The sequence below is a fragment of the Dipodomys ordii genome, unplaced genomic scaffold (genome assembly GCF_000151885.1).
Source record: "Dipodomys ordii isolate 6190 unplaced genomic scaffold, Dord_2.0 Scaffold65, whole genome shotgun sequence".
Classification (NCBI taxonomy): Eukaryota; Metazoa; Chordata; class Mammalia; order Rodentia; family Heteromyidae; genus Dipodomys; species Dipodomys ordii.
In genome coordinates, this window is record NW_012267281.1 from 8,587,919 (window position 1) to 8,605,452 (window position 17,534).

At 39.6% G+C, this 17,534-nt stretch overlaps 1 protein-coding gene across 1 annotated transcript in view; it reads left to right on the plus strand.

Annotated features, from left to right (window-relative positions):
- The first annotated feature begins 582 nt into the window (after positions 1-582).
- The window catches only part of Uggt2 (UDP-glucose glycoprotein glucosyltransferase 2), a 92,664-nt gene continuing 75,712 nt past the window's right edge, over positions 583-17,534 (plus strand). Inside the window, exons 1-6 of the mRNA XM_013022966.1 lie at positions 583-740; positions 4,523-4,605; positions 6,444-6,574; positions 7,273-7,385; positions 12,950-13,124; positions 14,307-14,350. Coding sequence (XP_012878420.1) covers positions 583-740; positions 4,523-4,605; positions 6,444-6,574; positions 7,273-7,385; positions 12,950-13,124; positions 14,307-14,350 — 704 coding nt within the window. The remainder of the gene's footprint in view (positions 741-4,522; positions 4,606-6,443; positions 6,575-7,272; positions 7,386-12,949; positions 13,125-14,306; positions 14,351-17,534) is intronic.

Sequence of the window (17,534 nt, forward strand, 5' to 3'; positions counted from 1 at the left end):
CTGGGCCTCCCTGCGTCAGAACCCCTAGGGGCAAAGCCCAGTGCCCCGATTCAACAAGCCGGAGAGCCGAGGCCCCTGGGATCGCTGGCCAATCACAGGGTTCCCAACAGGATTGATGGCACCTGCTGTCAGAGCACGTTCTGCGGCCCGGGCTTGGCCCTTTAAAAAGTGACCCCCCCCCCTCCCGTGATGGTAATTTGGGAACCCCTGAGGCACTTTGACAGGTTTTTATTTTCCTCCTGCTAGAATGTGGACCAAGTCCTGGCAGGACGTGGCCACCTCCAGCCAGTCCCTGTTTGACCCTCAACGCCCTCTGCCGGACAACCCCGCGGTGGGCCCTTCCGAGCATCACTCGTCTGTGGAGCTCAGGCAGCGTCGTCCCACGCGGTCTTCCCAGACGTCCCCCTAACTGCCCGCTACACCAGGCCGCCGGGCACGCATGCGCAGACTTCCGCCGGACCCCCGGGTAACGGACCGGCGCCTCCACCGGAAGTAGGCGGCGCGCAGGAGGAGCGGCGGTCGCGTGGCGACAGCGGGCTGTTGACGTGGGGTCCGCCTGGCTCCCACTGCCCACCCGGCGCCATGGTGCCCGCGAAGGCCGCGGACGCGGTGCGGCTGCTCCTGGGCGCCACGGCGCTGTGGTTCACCCTGCTTGGTGCCACGACGGCGTCTGCGTCCAAGGCGGTGATGACCCAGTTGGCCGCGAAGTGGCCGGAGCCCCCGCTGCTACTGGAAGCCAGGTGCGTGCGGGCCTGGACCGGTCCAGGAAGGGGCGTGGCGAGTGGGGTGGGGGCGGGGCAGGAAGGGGCAGGGCGTGGAGGGAGGGGCGGGGCCCGCGGGGCGGGGCAGGAGGACGGAACGGGGCGGGCCGTGAAGGGGCGGGGCGTGGAGGGAGGGGCGGGGCCCGAGGGGGCGGGGCAGGAGGACGGGGCGGGGCGTGGATGGAGGGGGGAGAGGGGTGACAAGGGGTGGGGTATGGGGGTAGGGCGTAGAGGGAGGGCAGAGAAGGGCGGGGTGGGGCATGGAGGGAGGGGGCAAGGGGCGGGGCATGGGTCTGAGGAGTAGTAGGTCGGACCCCAGCCCTGGCAGGGCTTCCAGCCCAGTGCCAGCGGCTCCAGATGCACCCCCTCATTCCCCACACTACCTTCTTGGGGTCCTCTGCAGCGCCCACTGGCACCTCCTCTCCCATCTTGTCTCGTCGTCCACTGATGGCGGTTCAGTAGGTCCTATATGGGTTCCCAAAACCTGGGTTGCATTTGCACCGATGCAGGGCTTCTGCCTGGGAGCCAGGACACAAGTGTGGTCCCAACTCAGTCCCTGTCAGAGCTGCGAACCCCAGGCTCTGCCTCAACGGGTTCCTATGCACATGACAGTGACATGAATACGCTGTGTTTTTAAACTTTTCAACCTCTGTTTTATTAGCATATATATATATATAGGGATATTTACATACACACACACACATATTGCCCACTCAGTTATCCCAGTAAAAAGATGAGACCTTTCTTTCTCTTAGGGAGCATAAAGTTTTATACCAACTACTTTACTCCTCTCATCAAAGCACCAGTGTGTGACCCTACCCCACATTACATTACATTACATTTATATGATAATAGATACTGCTTCTAGTTTTAAAATGTCCCTTTTCTCCATCCTCAGTTGCACCTAGAGCTTGCCTGGATCTGACCACTCAAACTTAGTCCCAGAACAACCTAACAATTCCTGTTTTCACTCAGCCTGCTGGTTGTGACATCTGAATATCTGCTTGTCTCAAGGGATGGAGTAATTACTGTAGAGTGCTTCTTAGGGCCTTTTATAATCTAGCTTGGTCTGAATTACCGGTTGCATTGTGGCCTCCCCTGGTGTGTGTCCGGGGGTACTGCTCATCCACCTGAATTTGTGAATAGAACCTTATTTGAATGAAAGAACTTTGAGGTTCTAATTAAGGATATTGTGTCATCAAGGGTTATCCAGATGGTCACAAATCCATTGTCAGAACAAAAGAGAGATGGAGGGCTGGAGATGTAGCTCAGTGGTAGAGTGCATACTTAGTGTTCCAAAGACAAAGGTTTCAATGCTCAGCACCCACTGCTTGGAATTAGGGCCAGGTGTGATGACAGATGCCTGTAATCTCAGAATTCTGGGAGTGGAAATAGGAGAATTGAGAGTTGAAGAGTAGGTTATGTAGCCAAACCTTCTCTCAGAAAATAAATTGGAAATGCTCAAAACCCAAAACTTTGAAGTGTGTCATGATTCCATAGGTGGAAAATTCCACACCTTCTTCATGTGAATGATCACAATCAAAACACAGGTGCAGTAAAAAAATATATATATTGTGTAAAAATGCTTTCAGGTGAATGAAGTCTACATTTAGACTTGGGTTTCATCTTAACAAATCTCATTCTATATACGCAAATATTCCAAAATCTGGAAAATTCCAAAATACTTACATTCCCAGGCATTACACATCAAGAATACTCAACCCGTATACACACATAACTGTGTCTGTTGGGTCAAGTGAATACTAAGTGTTATTCCATAGCCTAGTCTCAAACTCACAGTCCTCTGTGTCCACTCCCAGACTTTTTTTCTGGGACTTTTTGTCCTCCCTATCCATTTTGGACCTCTCCTACTATTTCCTCCTTTTTTTGAAGAAATTGAGATGGACACCATTTATAACAATACTTGCTTCAAAGTTGTTGCTTTAAGTTGCTATTCTTGTCTTGTTCATGCTTATTTGTTCTTTCCATGCTTTAGTGGCTGTCTCAGGAGAGTTCTTTATGTATGTGCCTTCAATCTCCTCCATACTATTTATAGCAAGCATTAATTAAAATTTACTAAGGCTAGAGGGATCAGTGCTCTCTGTAGTTTCCTTGCTTAAGGATAAGTCTTGCACTATGTTCTATACTGGCTTAAATACCCTTTCATTTATTTCATTATTTCTACATGATTCCAAGGTATTTGGCCATTTTTAAAATATTTTTTTGGGAGTGTCCAGTCAGGGGCCTGAACTCTGGGCCTGGGTGCTGTCCCTCAGCTCTTCAGCTCAAGGCTAGCTAGCGCTCTACCACTTGAGCCACAGCGCCACTTCTAGCTTTTTTCTTTTTTGCTTATATGGCACTGAGGAATAGAACCCAGGGCCTCATGCATACAAGGCAAGCACAGCTTATTTTTAGTGGCAAAGACCTAAGCACTGTGTATACCAATTTCCTATTCTTTTTTTTATTATGAAAATACTGTACAGAGGGGTTACAATTACATGGGAAAGATAATGAGTACATTCCTTAACAAGCATTGTAGCCTCCTCCTTTGTTTCCCCTTCCCATCCCTTCCCATCCTTCCCCCCCTCCCCCACCCAGTCCTCCTCCTCCCTCCCAAAGTTGTAAAGTTCATTTTCAACGTAAGGATTTGTACATCTCATTGTTGCAATGGGTCCACCTGTATCCCTATTTAAACGATTTGTTTTTTCCCTTCCCCTCCACAAATTATACCAACATCAAATACAGTGAAAGCAGGGGTTATACCGTGGGGGACGGACATACAAAGCAACAAAGAAATCATCTTATAAAATGTGTTAGAAACAATTGCATGAAAGAAAAAAAACATTTGAATACATATATTAGGGTTCATTTCCCTAACATCAACTTATCTGACCTTTTCTGCTTGACTCAGACATATACTAGTTATTGCAATAAGGGAAACCATGGGACCTATGTTTCTTTGGGTCTGGCTTACTTCACTTAATATAATTTTTTCCAAGCCTTCCATTTCCTAACAAATGGTGCAATGATTCTTTTCATATTAAATTCTTAAGAAATGCTATCGTGGCAAATAAGTAGTCAAAAATAATAGATGACTAATATAATTTTTATAGTTTACAGCTGCCATCCTTGTCACACTCAGGTTTTTTAGTTTTTCTTTTCTCCTTTCTCCATTTTTTTGTGGCTCTCTCAGATTCAGAAGAATTTGTTGATGAAATACAGAAGTTTACCTTTTACCTTTTTATCATTTATCTTTAGCACTCTCACAACATTATCATTAAATTATATTTGTCAGTGTTACTTCACGTAGAATGACAATATAAATTATCCATATTTAGTTGTTGCTAATAATTAAGGAAAAACAAATCTTTTTTTTTTTTGGTGGTATAGGGTTTGAACTCAGGACCTGGCTAGAAAAGCAGTGTACCACTTGAGCCACTCCCTTGGCTTTTTTTGTTTTATTTTTCAGATAGAATCTCAGGCTGGCCTCAGACCATGAACCTCTTGTAGCTAGTATAGCTATACCCAACCGGACCTGGCCCCAAAAGCAATTTCTTAGTATTTTCTGGGTATGCATGTATAACTGAAAGTGAGGTTAAAATGGTAAATTTGTTTTCTTTTTGTGTTTACTAAATGGCAATCATAAATTTCGCATTCGTTTTTAGAAGGTTTTTTAATAAAGCAGTTTAGTTTTAAAGTAATTTATAATATCCAAACCATTTTTCTGTCTTTCTATGTACTAACTGATACTTTTTAAATAGTGAATTTATGGCAGAAGAAAGTAATGAAAAATTTTGGCAGTTTTTGGAAACCGTACGAGAATTAGCAATTTACAAGCAACAAGGTAGGTTATCTACAAATTTTAACTTACACTGTGTCTATTTATGCGTACACATTGGTTATTTTCTGGGATTATAATTAAATGTAAATGCTTCATTAGGTTACTCAATCTGAACATTAAATTTGACATTAAATTTTAATGGAAACCAGTCCAAGCACCTATTTAATTAGCAATGTTACAGCCACTGTATATCAAAAATTGTTTTGTTTTTTAACATACATTTCTTTGAAATGTTATTAATTTTAGAAATATAATTATTTCTTGTTTAATAGACTTTATTTTAAAGGAAGTTTTATGTTCACCACAAAAGTAAGCAGAAAATACAGAAATGTCCCATGTATGCCCTACTCTTACACAGCAGGGACCGCTCTCATTGTCAGTACACCTCACCATAGTGGCACATTTTCTTTTCTTTTCTTTTCTTTTGCTGCTGAAGAATCTGTAATGACAAATCACTATTACTTGAAGTTTATAGTTTATATAGTTTAAGATTCAATGTTTGTATCTTCCTTTTTTTTCTTATCTGTACTGGGATTTGAACCTGGGACCTCTCTTTCTCTCTTTCTAAACAGTACTGCTGTTTGAACCTGAGGCCTTTCATTTGCTAGGCCAGTGCTCTACACTTGAGCCACACCCCTAATCATAGTTTTCAGATAGGACTTTTAGTTTTACCTTGCTCCAGCTTTGGACCAGGATCTTCCTATACTTATGACTTCTGCCTAATTGGGATTACTGGGATTATAGTAATCCATAACATCACCATGTCCAGCACAAGGTTCACACTTGATGTATATTCTCTAGGTATGGGCAAGTGTATGTTGACATTATTGCCAGGATAGTTACTTGTCCTCAAAAAGTCAGATAACACATGTTTTCCTCTCACTATGCAGTAGAATTAGAAATTTATATGGGCAGCGATATATAGATAGGTAGGTAAGTAGGTAGATACATACATACATACTACCTTAGCAACAATGAAGATGATAGTTGCACTGGGACAGTGTAGAGAGAAGGGGCACAGAAAGAAAACTCTTTCCCTGCTTATCCCCATCACATTAGTCCTTTTCTGCATTGGGCTGCCATTCTCTTCTACCTTCCCCCATTCAGGGGGTCTCTATAGCCCTAAAGACAGTAGAGAGCTTAACGACTGAATTCTAGGTTCCATCCTTCTTTTTCTGTCTTTGGGATCTTTGGAGATAGACTGGAGGAGGGATGCAGCAAGCTGATGTTCAAATTTTGACTCTAGACACACTAATTACAGTTAGATCTCTTCACCAAGTTGTCACCTTCAGATATGTACTTGAAAATTTGTAACACTTATATGGTATTCTTTCATTTGATGAACCTACAATGACAAATCACTATTACTCAAAGTCCATAGTTTAAGTAGCTTAAATCAAGATTCAGTCTTTATCTCTTTCACTCTCTCTCTCTTTCTTCTTAGCAATACTGGAGTTTGAACCTGGGGCCTGCCTCCTGTCTCCTGTCTCTCTGTCTCTGTCTCTGTCTCTGTCTCTCTCTCTCTTGTGCTGTTCTCAATTTCCTCTTAAATTATAGATTTGTATTTTATGATTTATTGTAACCCTGGAACATTTAGGTATATTCTAAATAGATCTTAATATCAAGAATATTTCCACTTGATTTTGTATTAATTTCTTAGAAACACTGGAAGATCCAAAGCAAAGTTAATAGGCTAGACAACCTGATTTCTTCATTTTACTCTAGCATCCATAAACAAACTTAAAATCAGACTATGGCATACTGGTTAAGTTAGCTGTATAGTGAGGGATGGGTCAGTGGGTTGGATATAAAATATTAACACACCTAATTTCTTTCTATAGAATCAGATTATTCTTATTACAACTTGATTCTGAAGAAAGCTGGACAGTTTTTGGACAATTTACACATAAATCTCTTGAAATTTGCTTTCTCCATAAAAGTATACTCCCCAGCTATCCAGATGTTTCAACAGGTATGCAAAAATGCCTAAATTGTAATGAAAAGGCGTGTTACTAAGATACATAGAGCTATTTAATGTAACATCTTTGGTTCAAAATGTTCCACAAATGTATAATACCTGGTTCTATGCCTATTGTTGACTATAGTTGGTAGTAATTAAAGATGAATGTATAATTTCACTTGGGATGAGTAAAGTTGAGAACATATTAGCACTGAGATAACCTATAATAAAAGTTTTAGAGAGTAGGGGCCAGTGGCTTATATCTATAATCCTAGCTACTCAGGAAGCTGAGATCTGATGTCTATGATTTGAAGCCAGCCTGGGCAGGAAAGTCTGTAAGACTCATATCTCTTTAAACTGCCAAAAAAAAAAAAGCTCGAAGTGGAGCTGTGGCTCAAGTGGTATAACACTGGCCTTGAGCAAAAGAAGCTCAGGGAAAACACTTAGGCCCTGAGTTCAAGCCCCACAACTGGCACCAAAAAAAAGTTTGATAGATTTTTTTCTCCATTAACTTTGAAGCATATATTCCCCAGAATAAAGCTGTCTTTATTAAAATTCCTTAAGTTCTACCTACAGACAGGTAATTTTTCTTTAATTAGACCAGTAACTTAATTGTAGGTGATTCAGTAGTCTAATCAAAGTATGTATGAATTTTCTAACCCTGCTGAAATTGTCAGCTACTATAACTAATATCATCTGTGAAATCTTAGATTGCTGCTTCTGAGCCTCCCCCAGATGGATGTAATGCATTTGTGGTCATTCATAACAAGCAAGCCTGTAAAATCAACCACATCAAAAAGCTGCTGAAAAAGGCTACTTCAAGGTAAAGTAATAATTGCCAATAGTGAAAGATATGGTTTGTAAGTAGAGAAGAAAAGTTAAATAGCAGAAATTGTAATATTATAAGACATTGTATATACAAAAATGTTATATATTGAAAAACAGTATTTCTGAGAATATTTTGTCTGGATTGATTTTTTTAATTTTAGAATATATACTATATAACAGTATCCTAAAATATGTGAGATGTATGTTTATGTAAACAAATATTTGAATATGCAGAACTATGAATTTGTTGGACTGAATCTTGTTTAAATATAAACTCAATGTCAATGTTCTAACAAAATTAATAATAAAAACAAATACATGTATGAAGTTGCTATTTTTTATAATGTATTACTTCAAACATCCACTCCCTGTTTGTGTGGTAGCTATCTGTGTTATTTTGTCACTCCTTGTTGGTTTTAAGGAGTGAAGTGACATAATGCTTATGCTGTGAGCTATGGAGAGAGCAATTAAGTCCTTTGACATTGCCCTAGTTACTGCATGTCTTCTGCCAGAATCCATGATACAAGATGAATATATTAGGTTGTAAGTTGAACAAAATAAACTGAAAGGTCGCTACCAGGGTCCCATGGGTTGGAGGGGAAAAAAGTTAGTCCTTAAAATTTATCACCACTGCCTTCCATTCTCTAGGTGCTCTAAGGGATACAGCAGCCTTTTGTTACCTGTATCATAAGCGCTTTTCCTCTTGCTGCCCAGTTTGAGTGGATTCATTGACTATATTATTGTTTTGGCACCCACATCTGAATATTGGTAGTGGTATTTTACATGCTTACCTGTGAGTAATAATGAAGTCCAGAAGAAGACTTTCATTCAGAGATTACTACATGGGGCTGGGAAGGTGGCTCAGTGGTAGAGCGCTTGCCTTGCATGCCTGAGGCCCTGGGTTCGATTCCTCAGCACCACATAAGAAAAAAGCCGGAAGTGGCGCTCTGGCTCAAGTGGTAGAGTGCTAGCCTTGAGCTGAAGAGCTGAGGGACAGCGCCTAGTCCCAGAGTTCAGGCCCCATGACCGGACCAAAAAAAAAAAAAAAACATAAAAGGGATTAATACATGGCTTTATACTATAGGTAGTTTAGCAGAAAAAAAATAAAATCCCAAGAAGAGAATAGACAAATCCCAACTTTAGTTGTAGTTTTAATACCTGCTAAAGAGGCTGTTTCCAAGTACAACAGCGCCATCTGCCTGACTCAGCTACCAAATAGATGTCTTTTTAAAAACAATTCCTAAGCTCTTACTGAGTAAGAGTGAGTGCCTGACCAGCAGTCTTAGGACTTTGCCATCTGGCATCTACATTTTGGCATAAGTCAACTAAAGATTCACTGACTACAAGGTCAATAGCATCCATAAAGCATTCCTAATAGATAGAAACAGATATATTCCAGACCACAGCTTTTACGGCCCTAAGATGATCTCAAGTGTGCAGGAAAAAACATCAGTAACTCCTTTGGAGGAAGTAAATGCCCATTTCACTTTCCCCCAGTAAAGTTGCTGCCTTACTGCAGTCCTCAATTCACAGTGATTTTCTTAAATGCCTAGGCCAAGTTTACTGATAGATACAGGTAAGCTAAAAGCTGGTGGTGTCTTTGGGCGATTGTTTATGCCTTTTAGCTAGGTACCATCATATAAAAGCAAAAAGAAATTCCATTTATTGTGCATAACTCAAGGATAATTCCTCTCCCTGACCAGTCATTGACCCTTTGGTGAAGCCAGGTACATTAGACTGACACTTGGGCTATTGCCAATGACCTACTTGTCTCGTCTGCCACTTGGTTGGCAGATTAAAGCCACCTCCTTGGGTCTATACACCACGAAAATAAATTGCAACTCCCAATCCACCAGATTCACTACTCCTGTAGATGCACTCAGTCTGGACTCACTTTCTGGCAAGTCTGAATGTAAGCAAGCCACTTATCAAGACTGCAGCTCCCAGACGAGTGCTTTTGTTGCCTGAATCCAGCAATATAGATAGACAGCACAAGAAAGGATTTTGTGTTTCTGATGTAAAAGCTACCACAGCAGATCTGACTTGTGACTTATGCCAAGATGTGGTGAATTTGTTCCGTAGTGAAGTAGACCAGATTGTATAGGGCCCTCATTTCTGGCAGATCAATAGTGCCATTTGTGCCTCATCCCTGTGAGTATGTTCTCAGTTCACACTTTTCACTATCTTCAGTCTGGTGGGGTAACCCTGCCCACACCACTGTGTCCCACAGCTGTGGCTTGCCATATCATCTATAGTCTGACCACTGAGTACCTGATGCCCTGACCAGTACTCAAAGGGTTCAGTGACAAACTAGTCCACAGAGTGTACCTTTCACAAAAGCATCTGATTTTGTGGCACTAGAATTTCCTCTTTAAAAATAAATTAAAGATTTGACATATCTCTTATTTCCCTGTAATTTGTGAACTTTATAGAGCAGTTTGATCTCCAGATGAGACCATCCTCAGATTTCATCTCTTGACTACCTTCTGTGAAATGATCAGGAGGAAAGGGACCTGAGACTGTGTAGCTGTCTTTTGAAAATTCAGGAATCAATGTTTATTGCTCAGCATTGTTAACCTTTCCTTTCCCCAACAGCAGCCTCAGGTTGGCCTGGTCAGTATATTAAAATAGCACTCACTGGTCACCCAGTCAGAAGGGGACTGGAGGAATTAGAACAGCAATTTTGATCTATTCACCTGGATTGTTTTGTTAGATAAAGGTTAAGATCATGGAGTCAGCTACTTGAGTTGTCTGCTCATCATAAGAGTAAATAATCCATTTAACAAATGGGTAAATTAGTTGAACATTTAAAAAATATATACAGATAGAAATGTTTGACATTTTTAACTATAAACAATACAAATTGCCAGGTGCCAGTGGCTCAAACTTGTAATCCTAGCTACCCAGGAGGCTGAGATCTCAGGATCGCAGGTCAAAGCCAGCCCAAGCAGGAAAGTATGTGAGACTCTTATCTCAAAAAACTACTCAGGAAAAGCTAGAAGTGGCACTGTGACTCAAGTAGTAGAGCACTAACCTTGAGCACAAAATGGCTCAGAGATAGTGCCCAGGACCACAAAAAAGAGAAAGAAAGGGGCTGGGAAGGTGGCTCTTTGGTAGAGTGCTTGCCTTGCATACATGAGGCATTGGGTTCAATTCCTTAGCACCACATAAGCAGAAAAAGCCAGAAGTGGCACTGTGGCTCAAGTGGTAGAATGCTAGCCTTGAGCTGAAGAGCTGAGGGACAGCGCCCAGACCCAGAGTTCAAGCCCCACCACCTACAAAAAAAAAAGAAAGAAAGAAAAGAAAAAAGAAAAGAAAAAATGCAAATCAAAATGTTTATGTTAATGTGCATCAAAGCATGTACACCATGCTCCTAATATATTGTATTTTGTTTACTTGTTTGTTTGGTTTTTATGCCAGTAATGGGGCTAGAACAGCTGGGTGCTGTCCCTGAGCCATTGGTGTCCTACTTCTAATATATTGTTTTAGCCTGTATGAATTCTCAAGTTTTAAATTCTTTACTTGATAATATACTATATACAGCCAAATGATAATATTATGTATGGGTTCATAATTGATATATTTTTCCAAAAAGCAGTTTGTAATTTTTGAGTTATGTACAAATGGTAAAAATGAAGGAAAATAATAAAATAAATAATAAAGAATAAAATAAAATAAACCTATTATGATCTGGACTTGAAGAACTCTTTTTTTTTTTTTTGGTCAGTCATGAGTCTTGAACTCTGGGTCTGGGCGCTGTCCCTCAGCTCTTCAGCTCAAGGCAAGTGCTCTACCACTTGAGCCACAGCGCCACTTGACTTGAAGAACTCTTAAGAGACAACCATTGCTATAAAATTCTTATATATTTTTAATGGAGTTTGTATATATAATTACATAAATTACCACCACTTTTACCATTAATGTTGGTGCATTGTATGTTTAGTTTTTTACATTTTTTCCTCTTACAGTGGTCTCTTGATATTTTAGCTATGGAGATTTGCAAAAGCAAAAGAAACATAAGTTCTTGAGAAATGCATGTATATTTTAACACTGCTAGGTGATAAATTGTTAGTCATTTTGATAAGTTTATAGAATATTCCAGGAGGTAGCTGGAATTCATTCTATAATGCAGATAAATACTCCCAAGGAAGATAAAAAGGTTCTTCCTGATCACAAAGCTAATCAGTTAATTAAGATAGAATTGGAATCCAATTTTGCCTGATTCCAAATCCCAAAATCTTTTTACCAGAATGCTATTTGAGTGTTACTCATGCCTTCTTTTTCTTTACTTAGTATTTGTTAAAGGTATTGACTAAATATAGAGATCTAAATTCATTAAGCAAAATTCCCAATATTCTTGTTATTCTTAATTTCATCTCTTGGTTTTCCTCCTATACATGTAAATTGCTAAAATAAGAATGAGTTGAAATTCTGGCTGTTTGTTCTCATCTTGGATATTTAACATGTCTGAGCTTAGAAACTTGGAAAGTTTGATGGCAATTAATATTTTAAAATTATGGCTTATTAAGTGTAAATAATCTAGCATAATACCTGGAAAATAAATTATCAATCTTTTTGGAATGATAGGACTAGAAGGTGGTGCTCCCCTGTATCTTGGACTACCCTTAGGGATTTTATTAATTATTCATACAGGGTACTAATCTTTGTATAAGGTAATACCTTTGTACTGTCATTTAAATATCTGGGAAGATAGTTAAAGAACTGTAATGAGGGGCTGGGAAGGTGGCTCAGTGGTAGAGCACTTGCCTTGCATGCTCAAGGCCCTGGGTTCGATTCCTCAGCACCACATAAGCAAAAAGAAAAGCCGGAAGTGGCGCTGTGGCTCAAGTGGTAGAGCGCTAGCTTTGAGCTGAAGAGCTGAGGGACAGTGCCCAGGCCCAGAGTTCAGGCCCCATGACCGGACCCAAAAAAAAAAAAAAAAAAAAGAACTGTAATGAGAAATTGTATCATCCTAATTAAATAAAACATTTTATTTCCTTGAAAATTATACTGTATTATTGTTTAAAGATAACAAAACTTAGTGGCAAATAAAGTTTTTATTTGCTTTGGGATTAACCAAAATTCTATTAAAGACAATCACCACAGAAAATTCAAGTTCTTTTTCTGTGTTTACATATATCAAAATTTTTTTATTTTGTGGTACTAGGGATTAAATCCAGAGCCTCACATCTGCTAAGAAAGTGCTCTATCACTCAAGCTATGCTCTTTGTTTTTCTAATTTTGTATTTTAAGATAGGGTCTCAGTTTTTCCAGGCTGGCCTCAAAATCACAATTAGAGAAAGTGGCATTGTAGCTCAAGTGGTAGAGCGCTAGCCTTGAGCTGAAGAGCTGAGGGACAGCGCTCAGGCCCAGAGTTCAAGCCCCATGATCGACCAAAAAAAAAAAAAATCACAATTGGAGTAGGTGGAATTGCTTCCTGACTACCACACCAGGCTATATATATTTCAATAAGCATAGATTAGAAGGTATCATGATATATGTCTATATGCTTTGGACTTTCAATCCTTTCAAAAAGTTTGTGCTTTGTTTTCATTTTAGACCCAGGCCTTATCTTTTTAAAGGAGACCATATATTTCCTACAAACAAAGAGAATTTACCAGTGATTATTCTCTATGCAGAAATAGGTACCAGAGCATTTTCAGAATTTCACAGAGTATTGTCACAAGAAGCTCAAAATGGTAAAATTCTGTATGTTCTTCGCCATTATATTCAGGTACATGTTTGATTTCTATCATTTTCACTAAGGAAATTAACTTTGGAAGTGATGCTGTGGCTCAAAGTGGTAGAGTGCTAACCTTGAGCAAAATTGCTCAGGGACAGCACCCAGGCCCTGAGTTCAAGCCTCATGACTGACAAAAAGAAAAGAAGAAGAAAAACTTTATGATAACTTTCTTATTAGAGTTACATAAGTTAAGATTTTTTTAATTTTATTATAAAGATGCTGTACAGAGGGGTTACAGTTACATGAGTGAGGTAATGAGTACTTCTCTTATCAAGTATTGTTACCCCCTCCTTTGTTTTTCTCCTACTATCCCTTCCCTCCCCCACCTCCTTCACTCCTCCTACCCCCCCCAAGTTGTACATCATTCCCAACAGAGTATCTTATGAGTCTCATTGTTGCAATGGGTCATCCTGTGTCCTTGTTTTAGCATTTTGTTATTCCCCTTCCCCTCTCCAAATTAGATAAATGTATATACAAAATGCAGGGTACCAAAATCAAACAGGGATATACCATATGGGGAAGAACATACAAAGGAAACAAAAAAACCCACCTAGTACATTAAAAACAACAACAACAAAGAAGGAAAAGCTCAAAGGCTATGTATGTATGACCATATGAGATGATGCTAAGTGAGACAAGATTTTTTTTAATTTAATCCATCAAACATGAGTTTTATATGGAAAGGTATATTAGATTATCTGTTCTGAAATATCATGGTTACAATTCTTTCCCTTACATATCTGCCACAGTTTAAAATGTATAAAAAATATACTTGAATGACATGTACAGTATTTGCTACTATATATAGCCATTTTAATAAAAAAAACACAGTGAAGAAATCTTATTTACGTAATATTATATATTAGCTCAAATTGCTATGCTTAAGATTCCAAGAGAGTAGAAGTTACAATACTTCTTAAGCACTCAGACCAAGAACTCGTACAGTGATACTTCTGCCACATTTTATTAGCCAAAAAGTCAACTAGCATCACACAGAGAAAGGCTTGATTTTTTTTTTTAACGAATGGCAGTCACATCGTAAAGACACGTGAAGGAGTTATTCGTTTGCGGCCATTATTATAATAATTTTCCAAAAATGCCTACAGTTCAGTCAGTGTTCAGTACTAGTGCTAGGATAATTTATGAATTGGTCTTACTTTACACTGTCAACAGTGTGGTGAACACCTTACCAATACTGTGCTGTATCACCCATCTGGGTAAGCCAATGAGACATGGTAACTAAAGTGAAGCACCTTCATTACTTGTACAGGGAGCTGAGGACAATAAAAGCAGAGGCCTCAGGGCTAGCCATTCCCTCGGTGCTCAGTAAAGCTTCCCCAAAGGAAGGTGGTGATCATTTTGACTGTTAGGACTCAAGATTCAAGCTATCCTCCCACACCTCTCTGGCAGTTAGGTGCAGTACAGCTGGGAAAGCTCTGAAAGAGAGACATGCTCTGGACTTAATACTAGCAGGCCACTGGACAGGCTATAGGAATCATGTTTTAGGAGAGAATGAACAGAGCCTGGGCTTCTCCAGCCAGTTCTTCCTTATCTCAGCATCTGCATCCCCTCATTCTGCAGCAACACTGAGAACTACAGGTGCAAAACGGAGGAAGCCGTAGGTCACCACCATAAGGGATTAGTCCCTTATATAGCCTTCACAGTTCTCAATTTTAATCATATATTGGATGGTTTAGGTTGCATTAATGTAATTTCCTGGAACTGAGGAAATATTTGTGAGTGGTTCAACAAAGTAGAATGTAGATATTTGCATGGAGACAGTATGGGTATGCTGTGTGTGTATGATCTGTTCATATTTATATATTTAAGTCATTAATTTTGTAGTCAATGACTCTTTGCCAGGTAGCATTCACCTGAAAGTAAGAACATTGTTCTCAGAGAATTTCCATTTTAGTTTCAGAGAAGTATAAAATTCATCATACTAGATGATAATGAACATGTTTCAATAAAAAAAGAGGAAAAAAAGAGGATCAGGGGTTAGAGTATGCACAAAAAACATTTTTTAAATAAGTTTTTTATTGTGAAAATACTGTACAGAAGGGTTACAATCACATGAGCAAGGTAATGAGTACATTTCTTATCAAGCATTGTTGCCTCCTCCTTTGTTTTCCCCCTACCATCCCTTCCCTCCCATTTCCACAACTATATTCCTCCCCACCCCCTCACCCCCTACCCCTGCCTAAATTGTAAAGTTGGGTTTTCAACATAGCGTCTTGTACATCCCACTGTTGCAATAGGTCAATGAATGGATCAAGAAAATGTGGTATATACACAGTGTAATTCTATGCCTCCATCAGAAAGAATGACATTGTCCCATTTGCTAGGAAATAGAAAGACTTGGAAAAAATTATAAGAAGTGAAGTAAGCCAGGCCCAAAGAAACATAGGTCCCATGGTTTCCTTTATTTGCGATAACTAGTATATATCTGAGACAAGCAAAAAAGATCAAATAACATGATGTTAAGCAAAATGAACCTCAAGATAAGGATACAAGTGGTTTTTTCTTTCTTGCTATTGTTTTAACATATTTATAAAGTACCACGTGATTTCTTTTTTTGTTTCTTTGTATGTCCCTCCCCCACCGTATAACCCCTGATTCACTGTATTTGATGTTGGTATAATTTGGGGAGTGGAAGGGAAAAAACAAATTGTTTAAATAGGGTTCAGGTTGACAAAAATCTTTTATATAGTGTGATTCTCTACACCAGTAAGCCATTAGCCTGCGTTTCCCAGAAGGATAGATACATTCCCATGTACAACCACTGTTAGAAATTAAAATAGGAATGAGAGTAGGAGATAAAAAGTTATATGTTTATTTTTATTTCCCCCAGGTAATTCTAAATGACCCCTAGAGAGAATGGCAGTCTTTTGAGAATCTTCCTTAAGTTACTCTTTAGAAAATGTGTAACCATTAATTACACTTCTTTGAAATCATATTGGTCAACTATCAAAGTCCTCTATAGAATCAAATATAGCCCTTTATTTAATGAAAAATATCTTGTACATTCCGTATGACTGTAATCTAAATCTAGTCAACCTGTAATTCTAGGAGACCTATTTGTGCTACCTTTTGAACATCTGTTCCTTTTTTTTTTTTTTTTTGGTCAGTCATGGGGCCTGAACGTGGCCTGGGCACTGTCCCTCAGCTCCAACCTTTTTCTGCTTATGTGGTGCTGAGGAATCGAACCCAGAACCCAGGGCCTCATGCTTACAAGGCAAGCGCTCTACCACTGAGCCACCTTCCCAGTCCCCATCTGGTCCCTTATTTAAGGGAACAAGAAGAAGTAGGAGGGGCTGGGAAGGTGGCTCAGTGGTAGAGCGCTTGCCTTGCATGCATGAGGCCCTGGGTTTGATTCCCCAGCACCACATAAGCAAAAAGAAAAAAAGCCAGAAGTGATACTGTGGCTCAAGTGATAGAGCGCTGGCCTTGAGCTGAAGAGCTGAGGGACAGCGCCCAGGCTCAGAGTTCAGGCCCCATGACCAGACCCTCCCCGCCAAAAAAAAAAGAAGTAGGAAAATGAAGATTTTTCTTGCCACTTTTGATCTGAATGTTTTTGGTTTATAGATTCAAAGTCACTAAATTATAATTCAAATTTTACCTGAATACATTTCAAATGGGCAAAGGAAATATAAATTTAATAAATATTTTCTTTTTATTGTTGAAGACCTAATAACTTCCCAGAACTGATACTAGAAATCAGTTATGTGGAATTGCATTTATTTGCATCAACTATGCCAAGACATGTGGCTTGAAAGCTTCAATTTGCTAAGCCATTGGCAGATTATCTTTTGAGTGAATATTCACAATGTATTTTAAATTGAAGCTCTTTCAACTTTTTCAACTGTAATTATAAATAACATGGTTTCTAACTGCTATATTTCATAGTAACATATGCCTGCAATTTTAGCAAATTTAGTTTTAATGTGAGTAGCAGCGTTAAATACTGTCTGCAAATCTGAAGTTAATTCCTGCATTTTCTTATTTGAAAACAGAGTGTGAATGAACACTGGTCATATACTTATATGACCAGAGCAGTAAGAATTCAGTAAGGAAAGAAGACAATGAAAAGCCTAATCATCTCCCCTATTTCCCTTGCCCTGTGTATTTAGGGTTGCAAGCTGCCCTTATAAAACCTGTCTTAAGCAAAGACATAGCAACTTCCAAGAGTCTGCTGGAAGTAAACTGGTTTCCTAATGCCTGAAATAATATGTCAAATGATAATAGTTGTAGCACAGCTAATAAGAATTTCAGTCTCAAAGCTGGTAAAAATTTTAGACAATGTTTTTTTTCAGGTCCGGTCGTGGGGCCTGAACTCTGGGCCTGGGCGCTGTCCCTCAGCTCTTCAGCTCAAGGCTAGCGCTCTACCACTTGAGCCACAGC